The sequence below is a fragment of the Peromyscus maniculatus genome, chromosome 4, assembly GCF_049852395.1.
Source record: "Peromyscus maniculatus bairdii isolate BWxNUB_F1_BW_parent chromosome 4, HU_Pman_BW_mat_3.1, whole genome shotgun sequence".
Classification (NCBI taxonomy): domain Eukaryota; kingdom Metazoa; phylum Chordata; class Mammalia; order Rodentia; family Cricetidae; genus Peromyscus; species Peromyscus maniculatus.
Genome location: NC_134855.1, coordinates 15,421,641 through 15,437,954, shown reverse-complemented (window position 1 = coordinate 15,437,954; position 16,314 = coordinate 15,421,641). Strand labels below are relative to the sequence as shown.

The following is a 16,314-nucleotide window of genomic DNA, read 5'->3' as shown; positions in this document are numbered from 1 at the left end:
GCGGCCTGCTATCAAATGCCAAAGGAACTCGCACTGTGGACCCCAGCGGGCTCAGGAAGCCTGAGTGAGTGGCAGGTTTGTGCCCGGTAGGGTCAGACTATCCTGCCCTTTTCCTTCCTGCTGGGGACCACATTCCCAGCTCCTCAGCCAACAGGTAGCAGCTCCTAACCCTTCTTGGTGCCATCTGAACGTTAAGGTTAAGAGTTAGAAACCTGCTCGGAGCCTGTGTGGACAGGATGGGGCATGGAATCCCCTGCCCAGCTGGGTTAAACATCAAAACCCAGGCTTATCAGCCTGCCAGCCACGAACATGTCAGGAATGTGGGCCCACCCTGAGGGCAGAGGGCCCTACCTGGCTGGGCTTTGTTGGAGGGAGGGGGCGTCTCTTCCAGAAGGGCAAACTGAGGCATTTTTAGATAAGGATTTGACAATGAAGAGGATTTGCTGTGGAGGGCTGAGGCTGGCCCTGGGCTGAGATCAGTGTAGCATGGCTCCCATCCAGAACTTTACCTTGTGGGCCTGTAGTATTCTATGCCCCTGGTCTCTCGTGGCCTCCTCACCCGCCAGTTTGCACCCACCACACTGGCCTCATCACCGTCACACCAAGGCTTCAGTCTTTTGCTGTGAGACAGTCTCCCATACTCACAGCCAGCCCCGAGACTCAGGCCTCCTGTGGTCACTGTTAGGCATGGACACTCTGGTCTCGTACAGACAGCTGGCTCTGCCTTGGCAGCCTATCTGCTGCCTAGGTGGTTCCGTGGGGGCGGGCCCACAGACTGGGGAGGGTGGGGCATCCAGGGAGATTTAAAGAGCTCCCAAGGCACACCCTGTGCCCTGTGCTGCCGCCGGATGCCTCAGCTCCTACCATGGCCGAAACCACCAAGCTCCAGCTGTTTGTGAAGGTTCTGGGCAGGCTGGGCTGGAAGGGGTGTTCTGTTTTCTTGTGCAAGGCTGAGGGGTGGGTCTTCCTAAGGGTGCCCTTCCCCTGTGGTGGGCTGAAGCTGCCCCACACAGGACTGAATAGTCAGGCAGCCTGGGGGAGGAGCTCTTATGGTGGGGGCATCAGATAGCCTGGGTCCTGCTCTTCACTCTGGCTCCTGGACCTGGTCCAGCCCTGGGAGAAAGCCCCTTGGTGGGGAGGTGTCAGTCTGGTAGCTTGTACCAGAGATTCAGTTAGAGACTCAGGTTCACGTGCCAGAAGGGGGCTTGCCAGATAGCCCCATGAGCTCTCAGGCCAGTGCTGGGATCTGAGTGGGGGGCAGGACCTGGCCTCCTCTTTGGCCACTTCCCTGAGCTGAGCTGTCAGCTTCAATACCCAGTTGTGTGGGTTGATCACTTAGAAGATGACTCTCTGGCCTACCCCACCCTGTAGCCAGTTTCTGTGACTGGAACTCTCTGGCTCTGGAAGGAAAGGATTGTGGCAGGACCCCAAGCCCAGGCAGGCACTGCCCCTACCCGCCTCCAAGTTCCCAGCATCTCTTGCTTTCCCCATTCCAGGGATCAGGTCAAGGGCCCTCACTAGACACTTGTAGGTGCCATGGCCAACCTGGCCAGAGTCCTAGTGTGCCTCAGAGCCAATGGCAGTGGGAGGCAGGTTCCCACCCAGCCAGGTATCGGGATTCCTGAGTCTGCTCCCAGCCCAACACCCCCGCTCCACCCACCCAGGCCAGTGAAGACGGCGAGAGTGTAGGCCACTGCCCTTCCTGTCAACGGCTCTTCATGGTCCTACTCCTCAAGGGTGTGCCCTTCACACTCACCACAGTGGACACACGAAGGTGAGACGTGAGACGCAGCCCTGGACCCCTCCCCGGCTTCTGCCCCCCTCAGGCCAGCCACCTCCCTTCTGCCTGGTGTCCACAGGGCATTGGACGTGCTGAAGGACTTCGCGCCAGGATCGCAGCTGCCCATCTTGCTCTATGATGGGGATGCCAAGACAGACACGCTGCAGATTGAGGAGTTTCTAGAGGCGACGCTGAGGCCACCTGAGTGAGCACCGGAGGGGGCAGGGGGGCAAAGATGGGACTCTCTAGTGGTGGGGGGAAACTCAGGAGAGTGCCTAGGAAGGGTGCTGTGAGAGAGTATATGTTGAGGATCTGACTGGAGTTCTCACACCATTCACCCCTACAGCTTCCCTAGCCTGGCACCTAGGTACAGAGAGTCCAACACAGCCGGAAATGACATCTTCCACAAGTTTTCTGCCTTCATCAAGAACCCAGTACCTACACAGGACAATGGTGAGACACAGCCCAGAAGGTACGGGCAGGAGGGCCCATCCAAGACCAAGGCTAAGTCCTTACTGTGCCATTGCCCCCAAGTCCTCTACCAGCAGCTGCTCCGGGCCCTGACCAGGCTGGACAGTTACCTGCGTGCCCCGCTAGACCATGAACTAGAAAGGGAGCCACAACTTCGTGAGTCCCGACGCCGCTTCCTAGACGGTGACCAGTTCACACTGGCTGACTGCAGCCTGCTGCCCAAGCTGCACATTGTGGATGTAAGCTAGGGACCAACTGGTAGGTGTGGGGAGAAAGGCCATCGAGCAAGGCCCGAAATCACACTCTACTGTACCTACAGACGGTGTGTGCCCACTTCCGCCAGATGCCCATCCCGGAGGAACTGTGTGGTGTCCGCCGCTACCTGGACAGCGCACTGCAGGAGAAGGAGTTCAAGTACACGTGTCCACACAGTGCCGAGATCCTGGCAGCTTATCAGCCTGCTGTGCACCCCCGTTAGCACCCCCGACTCCATACACTCATCTGCAGCCCCATAAAGGCATCTCTGCCCCAAGTTAAGCGTGTCCTGAACATCCAAGTGGCCAGAGGCCCACAATTACGCCAGCCCAACCCCATGGTGAGAAGCATAGTTCAGGATGAAAGCCTAAAATGATGAGAGCGAGAGTCCAGAAGGCAGGGTACAGCTCATCCTCCTCCACGGTGCTAGCAAAGGCCTGGGGCCCCCTACAGCTGCCCTGGCACAGTGGCATCAGGGATCTAGGGGACTGGATTAGTCTCCCAAACCAGTCAGGCCAGAGCTGGGCGCGGTGCCCTGGATGGCCAAGAAGGGTGGGGAGCAGAGCCCCATGGTGCTCAACCTCCGGGATCCTGGCCAGGTGGGTGGTGGCAGGCCTACATTCCTTAGTCCTGCCACAGGCTGCGGGCCAACCCCACCTCCTCCTAGAAGGGGCTTCCACCGTCTGACACTCTGTAGTGGCCTTCCAAATATGCCATCTTCCTCAAGACAACTCCCCTGTGCGTCTCTGTATGGGACAGGTATGACCTGTCCTGCCTGGGTGGGGCTTAGAAGTGTGGGACAGCATTCCAAGCCTTATGGAGTGCCGGCCCTACCGGGCTGGGACCTTCTCAGCTCCTGGGCTGCCCATGCAGAAACAACACAGTCAGTCTAAGAAAGCTCTACCCCAGATCTAGCCAGGAGAGCCTCCCGGATACCCAGAGCCTGATGCATCTGTTTGCATCCTGGGGCTCCACACCAAAAGGGTCTTCTCTGGCCTCCTCCCCAAGGCCGATCCTCACCAGTCAAGTCTGGTCTAGCATTTCTACCCAAGAGAGCAGTTTATTTCACCAGGAAGGGATGAGAGGCATTCCTGCCCAACAGTAGGACCAGTCAGCAAGTTAAGCAAGGGGTTTCGCTGATTGGTGGGGGTTTCAGATCTACCCCTTTCCTTGTAGACAGGCTCCTGGCAAGGTCCCAGGCTTTGCTGTATTTTCAGGTCTCATCGAAGTCTACACCTCCAGCTGGTTTCTTGCTAGAAGACAAGAGTATGTAATGCACAGAGGAAAGGGAAGGGACCAGGGTAGGAAAGACATGTGGCAAGTACCTTCTGAAGCCAGGGTTGATGAGAGACTCCCCTGGACACCGTCTCCTGACCCCAAGTCCAGAGCTGCCTCTCTGATGATCAAGTTCTGCCGGAAAATCAGATCAGAGAAATCTTGAACCCCAAAGAACTCTGACCAGAACTCTGTCCACACTGAAAGATTCTCTCTAGAACATGAGGCACCCGGCACCCGGGGAGGCAGTTCCAGAGAAAGACTAGCCCCAACCTACATGCCAGGTCTACCTCTTACCTGGTAAGAAAAGCTGAGGGCCCACTGGATGGGTGTTCTTCCTGGGACTAGTGGCGGTCTCTTCTGCAGCTGGGAGAAAGCCATGGGCACCCCACTCAATGCCAAGAGGGTACGCAAACGCAGGTCCTCGAGTGAGGGTACAGGTGCTCACATATAGCCTACCTGCTAGCCGCCTCTCCAGGTTGCACACACGCTCTGCCAGGCTGAGAGTCAAAGCCTGTAGCTTGGGGGCTGCCTCTGGGCTGGGCACCTTGGAGAGGTCAAAGGTTAGTGCAGAGGTGTCTCCGGAGAGGGTCATCAAGGCTCTATCTTCTTGCAGGCTTACAGTCACTGCTTGCTGCTGGCAGGCTGCCCTGCGGAGAGAGAGGATGTGTTTTAACCCTATTCCAAGTTCCTCACCCACGAGGCCTCCCTAATCGGGACTCACCTGAACCGGGAAGGGATGTCCTCAGTCCCACTTAGACCAAATCGGGCTTTCTGCTGGGAACATAGAATTGTCACTGACAGCCCAAGACCCTGGACCCATTGGACACTCCAAACTGCCCAACCTTGGAATACTATGAGGACCATAGCCAAAGCGGGGAGGGTAAGGGGGTGCTAGGCTCCCAGATGTCTCCCATCCCCAGTGCTGGTACTCACGAGCGTTGCCAGGCTGTCAGGCGAGAAGCAGGTGCTCCAGAGCTCCGCGGCGTCCGTCACACTGGGCGGGAGGGGCTGTCAGGCACCGCGGCCGCTGCACTCCCGCACCCCACATCCCTAGACCCCACTCACTAGAGGTTGAAGCCGCCGCCGTCCCGGTCTCCACCATCCTCCGGCTCACAGTAGCACACGAAGCGGGGAGGGCCTGAGCCTGGTGGCAGAATGCAAAGCGGCGGCGGCGACAGCGGCGGAGGGGCCATGGCAGCAAAGCGGTTTCAGCCCAGGAGCCAAACCTATTGTGGGTTGAGGGCGCCTGCGCAGAAGTACGAACTTGGTGACTCGCAAGCTACGGAGTCCGCTCGGGGGCGGAACTTCTGGTGTCTGCAAGGACGGAAGGACAAGACAGCGGGGCGGAGCCGCACCCAGGCCTGGCAGTGTTTCCGGAGATCAGGCCTGGCTCCCAGGACGAACTAGAGGGTGGAGCTTAGTGCTCGGGGCGGGGCTGGAGGCACCTCGAGGGCGGGGTTTAGAGCGAGGCGGGACTAGAGGGCGGGACTTAGAGCTCTACCCCCTTCGGAAGCAGGCTCCTCAGTGCTATACCGGGCTCCTTCCTTTGGCCCTTGCACCCTAGCAGAAATCTATAAGGGCCTCGCTTCCTGTGCCCCTCGGCTATTCGGGGTCCCTCCTAGCGACCGCGCGCGCACCTGCTGCTTTTCAATGCTGGTCCTCTTTCCTAAACATGGGCTGATCCTGGAGGCCTCCAGACCTACTTGTCACTTTAGATACAAACACAGCTCTTTCCACACTGAATTGTAACAAACCAAAATGCAAGACTGAGTACAGTATGTTTGGTAAAGAGTGCAAACAGGGAAGCCTCCCTACTCCATACAATACCCTCCCGTTGTCCGATCCCCCCCCCCCCCCGACTCTCCGTGATGTTTTATCCCTGAGGACACCTTGACCAACACAAGGTCTCTGGAACTTGAGATCTAATGCAAGAAATGAATAATCAACAGGACAGCACTGAGGTTTTGGCAAAGTGCTGATCGGAATCCGCATCAGGGGCTACAGAATATGAGCTGGTGTTTAAGCTGCTATCTACAAAGGGTGTGCTCAGGAGGAGGCCTGGATGGGAACAGAAGTCTTCCCAAGGCTGTGCAAGAGGGCTGTCGTGACCCTATGGCAGCCATGGGGAGAGTGGTCACTGACTCTGTGAATTGTTGTAACTAACATATTTGAAGGGTGCCGTCGGCCAAACATACCTCAGTTCCCACTTTTTTCAGGCCTGATGAGGCTCCTGCCTCAGAGCCCTTGTGTGGTTTGTTCCCTGTCCCCAGCCCTGTATACTACCTTTAGCTCTTTGCTGAAACAGCGTCTTTTGAAAGAGTTTTCTTGAGGCTCTGCGTAGAACATTTCAACTCTGCCTATCTCTCTCCTTCTCTCCCATGTCATTAGTTATTTTCCCTGCTTGTCACTGTGGTTTTAGGATTCTCTAGGACAGTCTTGACGTCTGCTTGCATTTCCACCCTCAGATGACCCCTCCCAGAAATTGCTCCTAAAGTCTTGCTTCTAGCCACTGGAATACGGCAGAAGTGATGGCTGTCACTTCTCCCAATCCCTCTTGTATTCCTCACCACAACACAAGGCAGCCCAGGACACCTTTGACCAACAGAGTAAGGAGGCCTGCAGGTGCTAGTGAGGAAACTAAGAGGCAGAGCCTGCCCAGACCTGGGAAACAGCACACTGCATCCTCTTCCACTAGAGGGTTGGTACCAGACCTTACGGACCCAGAGATAACACAGAACACAGCTTATCGTCTAAACTGCTAAATTCTACAGTGATTTGATTCTCAGTCTAGGAAGCTGCTGTGTTTTTGTGGTGGTGGTTGTGGTTTTTTTGTTTGTTTTTTTGTTTGTTTGTTTGTTTTTCCAATTTTGTGTCTTCAGTGCTTAGGCAATGCGCTAGGCACAGCAGTGGCCCCAACCACTCCGGGGGCTGAGGCAGGACCATTGTTTGAACCAAGGAATATTTTCTTTAATTTTTAAATTATATGTATGTGTATGTCCATGTGCACGTGAGTCAGGTACTCATAGAATCCAAAAGATTCCCTGAAGCTGGAATTACAGGCAGTCGTGAGTTACCATGTGGGTGCTGGGAAATGAACTTGGGTCCTTTGGAAGAGCAGCAACTACTCTTAACCATTGAGCCATCTCTCCAGCCCATTGAACCAAGGAATTTCAGGTCACGACCACTCTAGGTAAGGTGGGACCCATTGGGGTCTAGGGATTTTGAGCATGAAGGGCAAGATTTGACGTAGCTTGTAATACTGTTATGAGTGAGTTGACATACTTTGTTTCTGGTTGAAGAACTGGCTCAGAGCTGCCCCTTGTGGCCATACTGGGGTAGTGCAGCGTATGACAGGTGGACTAACCTCTGACAACAGGGATCGACCACTCCTGGACTCCCAGGAACCAGGACTCCTAGCCCCAGAATGAAGGGTATGGTGTCCTTGAGGCTACAGAGGACAACCTGCCTCTCCCCATTCCAGACCCTTTGGGAGTCCATGGAGGTGAAGCTGAACTGGTGTGCAGGAAGATTTGCCTTGTCTCTGTCGCTGCGTGGCCTATGAGTTCTCTGTCTCTCCTCTTGGTCTATGACAAGGCATACAACATGAATCGAGTGACAGCGTGTGCTCAGGCAGCGTTCTCACTGCACACCTCTGGGTTGGGAACTCGGGTTTTGCTGGGCTGACTGAACATTGCCCAAGCCTTGCCGGCACCGCCGTGGCCACGGGAGCAGACGGGAGCAGGACTTCCAGCTTGGTAGGATCTTCGCCACTGTCCAGACCCCAAGCCTTCAAATTAGTGACAGGGCTCACCATTGGCCAAGTCCTGGAGACCAGAAGGTACTGGGGCATTAAAGGGGCTGGCTGACCACTGGGGTACATGCACAAAGGTGTGTGTGTGTGTGTGTGTGTGTGTGTGTGTGTGTGTGTGTGTGTGTATGTGTGTACTTCTTTTCTCTGTGGACCTCACAGCCCAATCAGCCCCAATCAAGAAAAGTAGTCTGGAAAGACAGGAATTTCTTTTTTTTTTTACTGAAAAATTTCAAAGCAACTAGAAAGCAGCAACAATAGCATAATGAGCCCCAGATGGGAAAATGATCAACATTTTGACAAATTCACAATCAGTATTTTTTAAAATTTAATTTAATTTTATTAAATTTTCCAGAACAGTTACATTACAGACAGCATTGACCTTTGCCCTCAACAATTTCAGGACCATTTTGTCTTTTCAAGACAATGGTGCTGCTGGGCAGAGTGGAACACACTTGTAAAGCCCGTTAGGAAGGCCGAAGCCAGAGGATCTCAGGGACCTGGTTGGCTTGGATAGACAACAGGGCCCCAGCACACACACACACACACACACACACACACACACACACACACACACACAGATTAAATGAGTAAGACCACACTGTCCTGTACAAACACGGCAGTAGCACTCTTACCTTTGTGTGTGTGTGTGTTGTACAAATTCAAGTGTGCACATGCATGTGCAAGTACACATGTGCGCACATGCAAGCAGAGGTCAGAGGTCAATATATATTTGCTGCCTTCCTCAATCATTGCCCTTATTATTATTGTTTTACATTATGGATTTTAGTGTGTGCCACGGAGCAAATGTGGAGGTCAGAGGGCAACTTGTACGACTTAGTTTTCTTCCTCCACCCTTGGGTCCCAGGACTCAAACTCAGGTCATAAGACTTAGCAGCAAGTACCTTTACCTTCTGAGACATCTCAGCAGCCTTATATTTTGAGATACTTGCAGGCTGAGCCTGTCTACAGCGGCCCCCAGGGCCCAGGGCACACATGGGCAGCGTGGGGTACGCCTTGCCGCGTGTAATTGCTGTCCCCAGCCAGGAGCTTCTGGGCAGCTAAGTCAGCAGCACTTTGCTCTCAAATGGGGTCCTGGGGTCTACAGGATCCAAGAAGGATCCTCAGGCACGTTTGGGTCTTCCTCCTGCAGAACCAGGGTCCCGCTCTCTCCCAGCACCCAGGGTGCATTAACTGCACCCAACCCTGCAGGAACTGTCCTGAGGGACTCAGCTCACGTGGTCGGAGTCCCTGCCACCCACCCCCCACTCTCTGCCTTCCCCTGTGCTTCTGTCAGCTTGGGGAGCTGTACAGAGAAACCAGCAGCTCTTCGGGGGAAGAGCCAGCACATAGGCAGCTCAATCCCAACCTCTGGATGTCTGGATCCATCACTGCAAAACAAGGGGAGGGTGGAGCCAGTCCCCAAGCATTGCTAAAAGTGGGGTGAGGGTGTAGTGGGCTAGGGGGACTGCTTGGAGCTGTGGTGACCAGGCTTCCCTGCCTTCTCCATACCAGAGGCCACCCCCATTGCAGTTGGGGTTGGGGTGGGGCTTTGGGAGGGATCTCCAAGGGTATTCACCTATCTATGCCAGTGCGCCAATAGAGCGATCTGTTGAGAAAGCAGGTCTCATGCACACCTTTGCCTCTTCTTCCCTTAGTCCTGCACCTCAGCTAATGATAGTCTCCTGCATGGACTGACCTGGACATTCTCTCCTCTCACCTGGCCTAGACAGTCAAAGCGTGTCTGTCCTCTGGGACTTCCGTCCTGGTTTGCAGACTGTAGGGTGACTCTGGGTTTATGTGACCAGTCTGGTGTGGGAGGCCAGCTCCCACCTTTCAAAGGGTTCCTATAAGGAGGAGAGAGAGATAAGAAACTTATAGATAGATAGCGGAGGAGACAGACAGAAACACAGGATAGCTTCGGGAGGATCAAAACCCAATGGTCCCTTCTCAATCTTCAAAAGGACTTTTTCTAACACCAAGGGGCGGGGCAAAGACTTCCCCCTTGCTAGATCAAAGCACATCGCCTAGCCTCATAGCCAAGTGTAGACCCTTTCAAACATCTGGTAACCACAACCGTGTTACCAAACCCTGGTAATCATCCCCTGCTGGGTAAAGCAAGCTCAGATTCTTGGACCCTGAGTAAGTTCTCACTAAGAAACCTCTGTGGGTCTCTGCAGTCTGGATCTTCAGTGTCCTGGCTCCTGCCATCCTGAGCTGGGTTGGAGGCAGCACTCACCTGATGTAGGCAGCAGGGCACCCTAGCTGGGGTGCAGGCCCACTTGGCTTGCCAGCCTATGCACCTTCAGGAAACATCTATGGGGTGCGGACTGAGGGCAGGCAAGGAAGGTCTTGAGCACAGATGGGCAGGGACAAAGATGAGGTAGGGTTTGTGCAGTCTGGGCCCCCTGCTCCAGACTCTGGAGGTCCCAAGAAGACACATTGAGAAACAAAGTTTCTCTCTCTGTGAGTGGGCGAGTGATGAGATGTGAACCTGGGCGGTACTCCAGACTGGGGCCACTGCTCTGGGGAGGGGCCTGTGTCTGGTCCCACGGGTCATCAGGACCAGCCCCTCTGCCAACCCACGATAGTGCTGCTGCCAGGCATTCTGAATGCCTCACTTCTCCGTCCTGAAGTATAACACAGCCAAGTGCTGTAGTACATGAAGGGCACATGAATGTTGCTCTAGGCCATGGCTAAGAGTGAGAGGTGGCTTGGGACCAGGACTCAAGGAGGCCCACCTAGGAAGATCCACAATATGGAAGCCACCCCTGGGACACTCCACTCAGGAAGGCTTGCCCCCTTTGCCAATCCTGCAGCTCACATAATGAGGTACCCCGCCCCCACTTCTTTCCCTGCTGCAGAACGGCACTGCTGGCCGTCCACCTCCTCACCCAGGTCGATGAACTACCTGGCCATAGCACCCTTGGTGAAGGTTGTTTCTAACTCCTGGCATTCGACATCTGGCCCGGGGAGGAAAAAGTCCACACCTGACACCTGGGTGGTGGACCTTGATGGTGCTCCACCCCGAGATCTGCCCTGCTTTTTCAGGCAGCCCTAACCCCAAGGATCTGAGGACACTGCCCATACAAAGCTGTCACAGGGTCTCCTATTGGCCTTCACAAAGTCCAAGGACATCTTACGGGACAGGAAAGGCCTGTTGGGGTGGGGAGTTAAGGAGGGGTTGCCAAGGCACACCACACATCCACAGAGTGCCAAATCCCTAGCCTCCTCTGCAGGCACACACACACAGACATTCAGACCCTGTTTCCTCACTCAGGCCTCAGGCAGGATTTGGTGTGGCCTGAGGTCCTTTGGAGAGCAGGTTTCTGTGGCCTTTATTTGTGCCCAGGCTGTCAGGAGCCTCTGGGCTGCACTTCCGGTATGTCAGGGACAGAGCTGCTTCTCCCTGACCTTCATTTCCTGCACACTTGGATGAGGCCACACTGAAGGTGAGGTTCATAGGATCACTTATGTGGGATACCCAAGCTTGACAGCCAGGTCACCATCGGGCAAGGTCCATGTGCATCTCCCCGTCTTCCTTGGGGTCCTGGAAGCCCTGGTCATCTGACACAGCCCCAACTATGTACCAGGTGCCCTGAACTGCAGGGTAGGGCAGGCGAGCTGCATGGAAACCTCTACATCCTGTAAGATACAGAGAGATAAGATCCTTATCTCATCTCACCAGGATGCTTCCCTGCCGAGGCTCAGTGTCCAGCACCAGCAACTTCTGTACCTAGATCAACCCCAGCCCAGTGCTGGGAAACTGAGGCAACGTATTCCAACTGCTGGTTCTGGACGGTGTACTCATACTTGAAAGCCCACTCCTGGTCCAATGCAGCAAGTGGATGGAGGTCTTTCTTGAAGTCCAAGGCCCTGATAAGCTGGAATGAAAGAATGTGTAGACAGAAGCCTGGGATGGAGAAACAAGCAGGTGAGATGGGTGTGAGAGACAACGTTGTCCTGGATGGATCTGAGCCCAGCCTAGAGACTAACCCACAGAGCCTACAGCATTGTGGAGGATCCTCCGGTCAGAAGAGCCGGGGTGGCTTCCTCTGAGTGGACTCCATGTTCCCAAGATGCCCTGAGATGCCTGTCCTGTCCTAGGACACAACCCACTGGGATAGGCCACTGATGGAATTGTGGAATTGCACCTGACTCGGTTGCTTCTACACTCCCTCCTGAGGGGCCGGAGTAGGCAGACGTACAGGTTGGTAGGCTCTCTTCGGCCCGCTCTGTCCATGGCAGCACAGATGCTCTTCTAGCAGCCATTATACATACAGCTCCTTTTTTTCTTTTTCTTTTTCTTTTTTTCTTTTTTGGCTTTTTGAGACCATGTTTCTCTGTGTAACAGCCCTGGCTGCCCTGGAACTCTCTTTACAGACCAGGCTGGCCTTGAACTCACTGAGATCTGCCTGCCTCTGTCTCCTGAGTGCTGGGTACAGGGTTTAAAGGTGTGCACCACCACCACCCGACCAAATAGCTCCTTTTTGTCCCTCAGCTTACTGCCCAATCCAAAGGTTCTAATCCCACGCCTTGAAAGGTTATGGGATGTGAGGCTCCCTGGAGTCTCTTCCTCCTTGTGTGGCTACTGTCAGGGCAGGGGTGGACACATGTCTAAGGGATTAGCTATTAAATGACTAACTTTCACCAGCCCAGCCCAGGCCTGGTTGTGGTCAGCAGCTTGAAGGGGCTGTGGCTAGAGGGGTTGGGGCATGTGGTGAGGTTAGAACCCCATGCAGGGTGGGTGCCAAATCCAGCATAGCCCTTAGGCTGTTCCTAGTTAGGACTTCAGCAAGAACAGACACCCCTCTTGTTATCATATTGAGATATTTACGGGAGGGGCAAGGGGCGGCCCAGGGGACAGACAGACAAGAGTCAAGATCTGATTTGCTTTGGACTTTATTTCTTAATCAAGACAAAGCTGCAGGGTGTAGAAGCACTTTGGGGAGCCAGGGCTGTGGTCTCGAAAGTGACAGAAGGAGTCCTGAGGGCCAGATCACCTGGACAGAAGAACGGGATCCGTCAGTGACACAGGCAACACCCTTGGCCCCATGGAGCCCAAACTGTGCTCTGGCAAGGGCCTCTTTCTGAAGGATTCCCCCAGAGTCTTTGGTCCCAAAGTCTCAGTCAATGGCACTAGGGAAGAGCCCTCCAACTTCCCATTTCCATCCCTTGCCATTCCCCTCCCTGATTTTGCGCATTCTGGTTCCTTGGGGACCCGGGGAAGTCCCTCCTCATTCGGTCTGGGACTAGTCGCCCACACCATTATCCCTCTCCCCAGGAGCCCGTGGCCATCAGCCCCGTTCCAGCCCTTGGAATTGGAACTGTGACTTTCCTCCTTGGCTGTCTCGCCTGGGCCTGGTTCTGTCTGGGGAGCAGAGTCCCCCCCACACTCAGTGGTGATGTGTTGTGTGAGTAAATGAACAGGGCAGCACTTACCAAGTGAACGCAGCCCACTGGCCTCTCTCACCTGTTCTCACTTTTAAATGCACTTATCTGCCGAGAAGGAAGCCCAGGGACGTAGTCAGGAGCAGGCTTAGAGCCATATTCGTCAGAGCTTTGTCCGGCTCTCTCGCCTCCGAGAAACCTCCCCCAAGGCTATGGGGTATTAGCTTGTGTCGAGCCCCTAAACTTCAGACTCCATCCCAACCCTCCTCCAGTCTCTTCTTCAAAACAGAAGGGGTGGTCTTTCTCCGTCTGTTTTTTCCAGTAGCACCCCTAAACCTCTAGCTGGGGGCTCACAGACAGGGGTGCTAGGAGTCCACCAGGAAGGGGTTTCCCAATAAAGGGGGCTGAAATAAAGGGACAGACTGACACCTCTGTTTATTTCCTTGGAGTCCCCTGGGCTAGTAGGTAGGGCAAGGGCCACGCTCTCCCCAGTCTCCCCGCGCACCCCCCCCCGCCCCCGCTGCAATGGGAGGGCTGTCCAGCTCTAATCCAACTATAATTCCCTTTCCCTCCCCCGCAGCTTAGCCTCCCTCACCCGGTTGGGGCAGGAAAACAATGTCTTCCTCTGTGAGGCCGTAGTCATGGCTAAAGGTGGTGAATTTCTTCTTTAGTTCGTCCTTTATGGTCTGGGTTCGGCCTGGTAGATAAAGAAGGAACCAGCCTCAGGGGACAAAAAAAAGCCTCCATTCTGCCCCGCACTGTGTCTTGGGGACCGCCCCTTTGGTACACCCTTCCCCTCCCACCCAGGATCAGGTCTCCGGCTTCTTCCAACCTCAAGCTTCTAAGGGGTCTCCCCTGGGTGGAGGCCTGGTGGGGTGTGATACCCACTGTAGAGGCTGGTCATGCGGAAGGGCTGGCCCATGCCCTTGGTGCCCGTGCTGAGCAGCAGTGCATACTCGTTGTAGTTGGTTTCCACCACGGAGATGGCTTGGGTATTGCCGGAGTCTGGGAACCCAAGAGATGACACTGATGGGGGATACACAGCTCCCACAATTCTGTCCTCCTCTATGGGGAAGGGGTGACCTCTGAGGGCGTCACTGTAGGGAGGGCCTCAGGCCTTTGGCTCCCAGCATCACTTTGGCTGCCATCCTCGGCCCTCCCTCAGGGACCACCTGCCAGTTTCTGGCTTCCTGCCTGCCCAGCCCAGGAACACTGTCCCCAAACCCCAAGTCTTGGGGAGAAGGCAGAAAACACTTAGGTTCAGAAAATCGCAGGCTGGGTTACAATGCAGGCAGAAGGAGAAGGAAATAGGATTTGTTGTTATTGTTTTTTGGGTGTTTTTTTTTTTCCCTTTGGTTTTTCAAGATAGGGTTTCTCTGTATAGTTTTGGTGCCTGTCTTGGATCTCGCTCTGTAGACCAGGCTGGCCTCAAACTCACAGAGATCTTCCTGGCTCTGCCTTCCAAGTGCTGGGATTAAAGGCGTGCACCACTACTGCCTGGTTGGAAATAGGGTTCTTGTGGGGAGCCATATCTCAGGTGAGGGATGGAGGAGAGAGGTCCTTGGGTAGGGACTACTGAAGTGTGGTAGGATTCGGGGGATGCCGGTGAGTAACCCCCTTGGGCAGCAGAGAACTGGAAAAGTCCATTTGGGCAGGAAAGGGGCCTGGCAGAACATGGGTGGGCTTCAGAGAGGACACAGCCCCCAGAGAGAGGTCTGTCTCCAACACCTACGTCCTACGTGCCTGAGGCAGATTCACAACCAGGTTTGTCCTTGGATGACTGACCCTGGTGCTGTGACCATTATCTCCACAGTTTTGGGACGGGGTGGTCCAGTCTGCCGGCAGGGACCTCGGAACTGACCCAGATCAGGAAGTGGTTTACTCACGGGGACTGCGGTAGTTGAACTGTCCGGGAACCTTCCCAGGCTGCAGTATCATGATCTTGGTTTCACACTGGTTTCTCCTGTGGGCAGAACACCCTTGAAGTAAGGAAACAAGCCCCAAGATGTCCCCTGACAATGATACGGGGACTTCTGGGCCCCAGAACTGGCCGCACCCCATTGTCTCACCTGAGGAAGATAGAGGTGAGGTTGAGGCTGCCGCCGTCTGTGGAGGGAGCTAGCACTGACTTGCACATAAACATTCCTGTTCTCTTATCCCGGAACCAGGTTGAATTGGAGGCGAGGGCTACGACGTACCAGGGCCCCAGGAACTGCGACCAGTGGATGCCTAGGTTGGCAATGCTCCATGCTCCCCTCATGGGCAGACTCGGGGGGCTTCTGGTTCTTTCCCCTCCGACTCCCCTGCTACACTGGTCCCAGTGCCACCCTTTCCTTGGGCTATGCCCATCCACGTCTCCCCCCTCTCTAGCAGGCTCCATGGAGGAAGGGGGGGGTAGCAAAGACCCTCCCCTCTTCCCCAGGACGTTGAGGTCCTCATCTTTGTCCCCTAGTGGGTGGAGTGGGTATCAGAGCATGCCACATTCCTGGAGGAGTCAGGTGGACCAACCAGGGGGTGTGCCAGTGGGGTCCCAGCCAGCTCCAGTGCAGGAGCATACAGGACGAGCAGTGCCCAGCACATCCAGGACCTCATTGGATAAGTGCTGGCCAGTGCCCAGTCATCCTGGGACCCAGATATATGACCCGTGCTTGTCCATGTCCCGGGTGTCTTGGGCTTACAGGGGACTGTGTTTGGAAGACATGAACACTATGTGGCCCACATGTGTGCAAGTGCCCTCTGAGGAGAGATTGGACGGAATACTGTGGCTTAGGAGGGCTTCTTTTCAGGCCTAGGCAACCGGGCAGCCCTCCTTTCCTCTCAGCTGGCTCAGGCCTCAGGCTAGCAGAGGCTCTGAGGAACAAGCAAGCTCTTCTGTGGGAGAAAGCCAGGCTCATTGACCTGAGGGCTGTGCTGTCTTGGGGGTGGGGTAGGGGGAACCTCACCTTTCCTTGTTGAAAGTTGGGCTGTACCGAGACATGGCCCTCACCCTGGGCTAGAGTCTGTGGGAATCCCAAGAGCCCCAGCAGGACCAGCCCCATCCACAGCATTCGAAGGGCAGTCATTTCCCTGGACCGGAGCAGGTGTCTGGGCCTGAGGCCAGCAATGTGGGCAGAGCAAGGAAGATCGTGGGCAGAAGGAGCAGAGGGCACTGTGGAGACCCCTATTTATGAGCCAGGCTTGGCCTCCACCCAAGGCCCAAGGACTGCCCACTGGAGACTCGTGATGCTCATGCGAGGGAGGGTGGCTGTCCCAGCCGCAGCCTCATCAGCAACAGGGCTGGTTATGTAAGAGCTTCCAGCTGAGCCCCACACCTCAGTGAGGAAAGGACGGG

At 55.1% G+C, this 16,314-nt stretch overlaps 3 protein-coding genes across 7 annotated transcripts; 1 reads left to right on the top strand and 2 right to left on the bottom strand.

The window, feature by feature from the left end:
• Clic3 (chloride intracellular channel 3) lies at window positions 1–2,783 on the top strand. 2 transcript variants are annotated; one of them, XM_076569248.1, is made up of 6 exons: window positions 1–75; window positions 1,665–1,774; window positions 1,860–1,985; window positions 2,127–2,233; window positions 2,315–2,490; window positions 2,571–2,783. In XM_076569248.1, the coding sequence occupies exons 1-6, from the start codon at window positions 16–18 to the stop codon at window positions 2,727–2,729; spliced, it is 738 nt and encodes a 245-aa protein (XP_076425363.1). In that variant the 5' UTR covers window positions 1–15; the 3' UTR covers window positions 2,730–2,783. The 2 variants fall into 2 exon arrangements, with proteins under 2 accessions (XP_076425363.1, XP_006981089.1); XM_006981027.4 differs by lacking the exon at window positions 1–75 and adding an exon at window positions 780–901.
• A 763-nt stretch (window positions 2,784–3,546) lies between these two features.
• Paxx (PAXX non-homologous end joining factor) lies at window positions 3,547–5,088 on the bottom strand. Of its 3 annotated transcripts, none has more exons than XM_006981025.4 (7): window positions 4,850–5,088; window positions 4,718–4,778; window positions 4,506–4,558; window positions 4,241–4,431; window positions 4,079–4,147; window positions 3,832–3,916; window positions 3,547–3,755 (listed from the first exon to the last, which is right to left on the bottom strand). In XM_006981025.4, exons 1-7 carry the CDS (start codon window positions 4,975–4,977, stop codon window positions 3,737–3,739), a joined length of 606 nt encoding a protein of 201 aa, XP_006981087.1. In that variant the 5' UTR covers window positions 4,978–5,088; the 3' UTR covers window positions 3,547–3,736. The 3 variants fall into 3 exon arrangements, with proteins under 3 accessions (XP_006981087.1, XP_006981085.1, XP_006981086.1); XM_006981023.4 differs by having other exon boundaries at window positions 3,547–3,759; window positions 4,850–5,084; XM_006981024.4 differs by having other exon boundaries at window positions 3,547–3,759; window positions 4,506–4,555; window positions 4,850–5,081.
• A 7,390-nt stretch (window positions 5,089–12,478) lies between these two features.
• On the bottom strand, window positions 12,479–16,133 carry Ptgds (prostaglandin D2 synthase). Of its 2 annotated transcripts, none has more exons than XM_042275151.2 (7): window positions 15,926–16,133; window positions 15,053–15,195; window positions 14,870–14,946; window positions 13,872–13,988; window positions 13,579–13,680; window positions 13,035–13,091; window positions 12,479–12,595 (listed from the first exon to the last, which is right to left on the bottom strand). In XM_042275151.2, exons 1-6 carry the CDS (start codon window positions 16,043–16,045, stop codon window positions 13,078–13,080), a joined length of 573 nt encoding a protein of 190 aa, XP_042131085.1. In that variant the 5' UTR covers window positions 16,046–16,133; the 3' UTR covers window positions 12,479–12,595; window positions 13,035–13,077. The 2 variants fall into 2 exon arrangements, with proteins under 2 accessions (XP_042131085.1, XP_015854993.1); XM_015999507.3 differs by having other exon boundaries at window positions 13,066–13,091.
• Between the last annotated feature and the right edge of the window lie 181 nt (window positions 16,134–16,314).

Coding starts and splice junctions, on each gene's coding strand:
- Clic3 (XM_076569248.1), top strand. CDS start 16: ATGCCAAAGGAACTCGCACTGTGGACCCCAGCGGGCTCAGGAAGCCTG. Junction 1,775..1,859: donor ACCACAGTGGACACACGAAG/GTGAGACGTGAG, acceptor TGGTGTCCACAG/GGCATTGGACGTGCTGAAGG. Junction 2,234..2,314: donor AGTACCTACACAGGACAATG/GTGAGACACAGC, acceptor ATTGCCCCCAAG/TCCTCTACCAGCAGCTGCTC.
- Paxx (XM_006981023.4), bottom strand. CDS start 4,977: ATGGCCCCTCCGCCGCTGTCGCCGCCGCCGCTTTGCATTCTGCCACCA. Junction 4,559..4,717: donor CTGACAGCCTGGCAACGCTC/GTGAGTACCAGC, acceptor CTATGTTCCCAG/CAGAAAGCCCGATTTGGTCT. Junction 3,917..4,078: donor CCCTCAGCTTTTCTTACCAG/GTAAGAGGTAGA, acceptor ATTTTCCGGCAG/AACTTGATCATCAGAGAGGC.
- Ptgds (XM_042275151.2), bottom strand. CDS start 16,045: ATGACTGCCCTTCGAATGCTGTGGATGGGGCTGGTCCTGCTGGGGCTC. Junction 13,989..14,869: donor GTTCAACTACCGCAGTCCCC/GTGAGTAAACCA, acceptor TTGGGTTCCCAG/ACTCCGGCAATACCCAAGCC. Junction 13,681..13,871: donor CCGCATGACCAGCCTCTACA/GTGGGTATCACA, acceptor TTTATCTACCAG/GCCGAACCCAGACCATAAAG.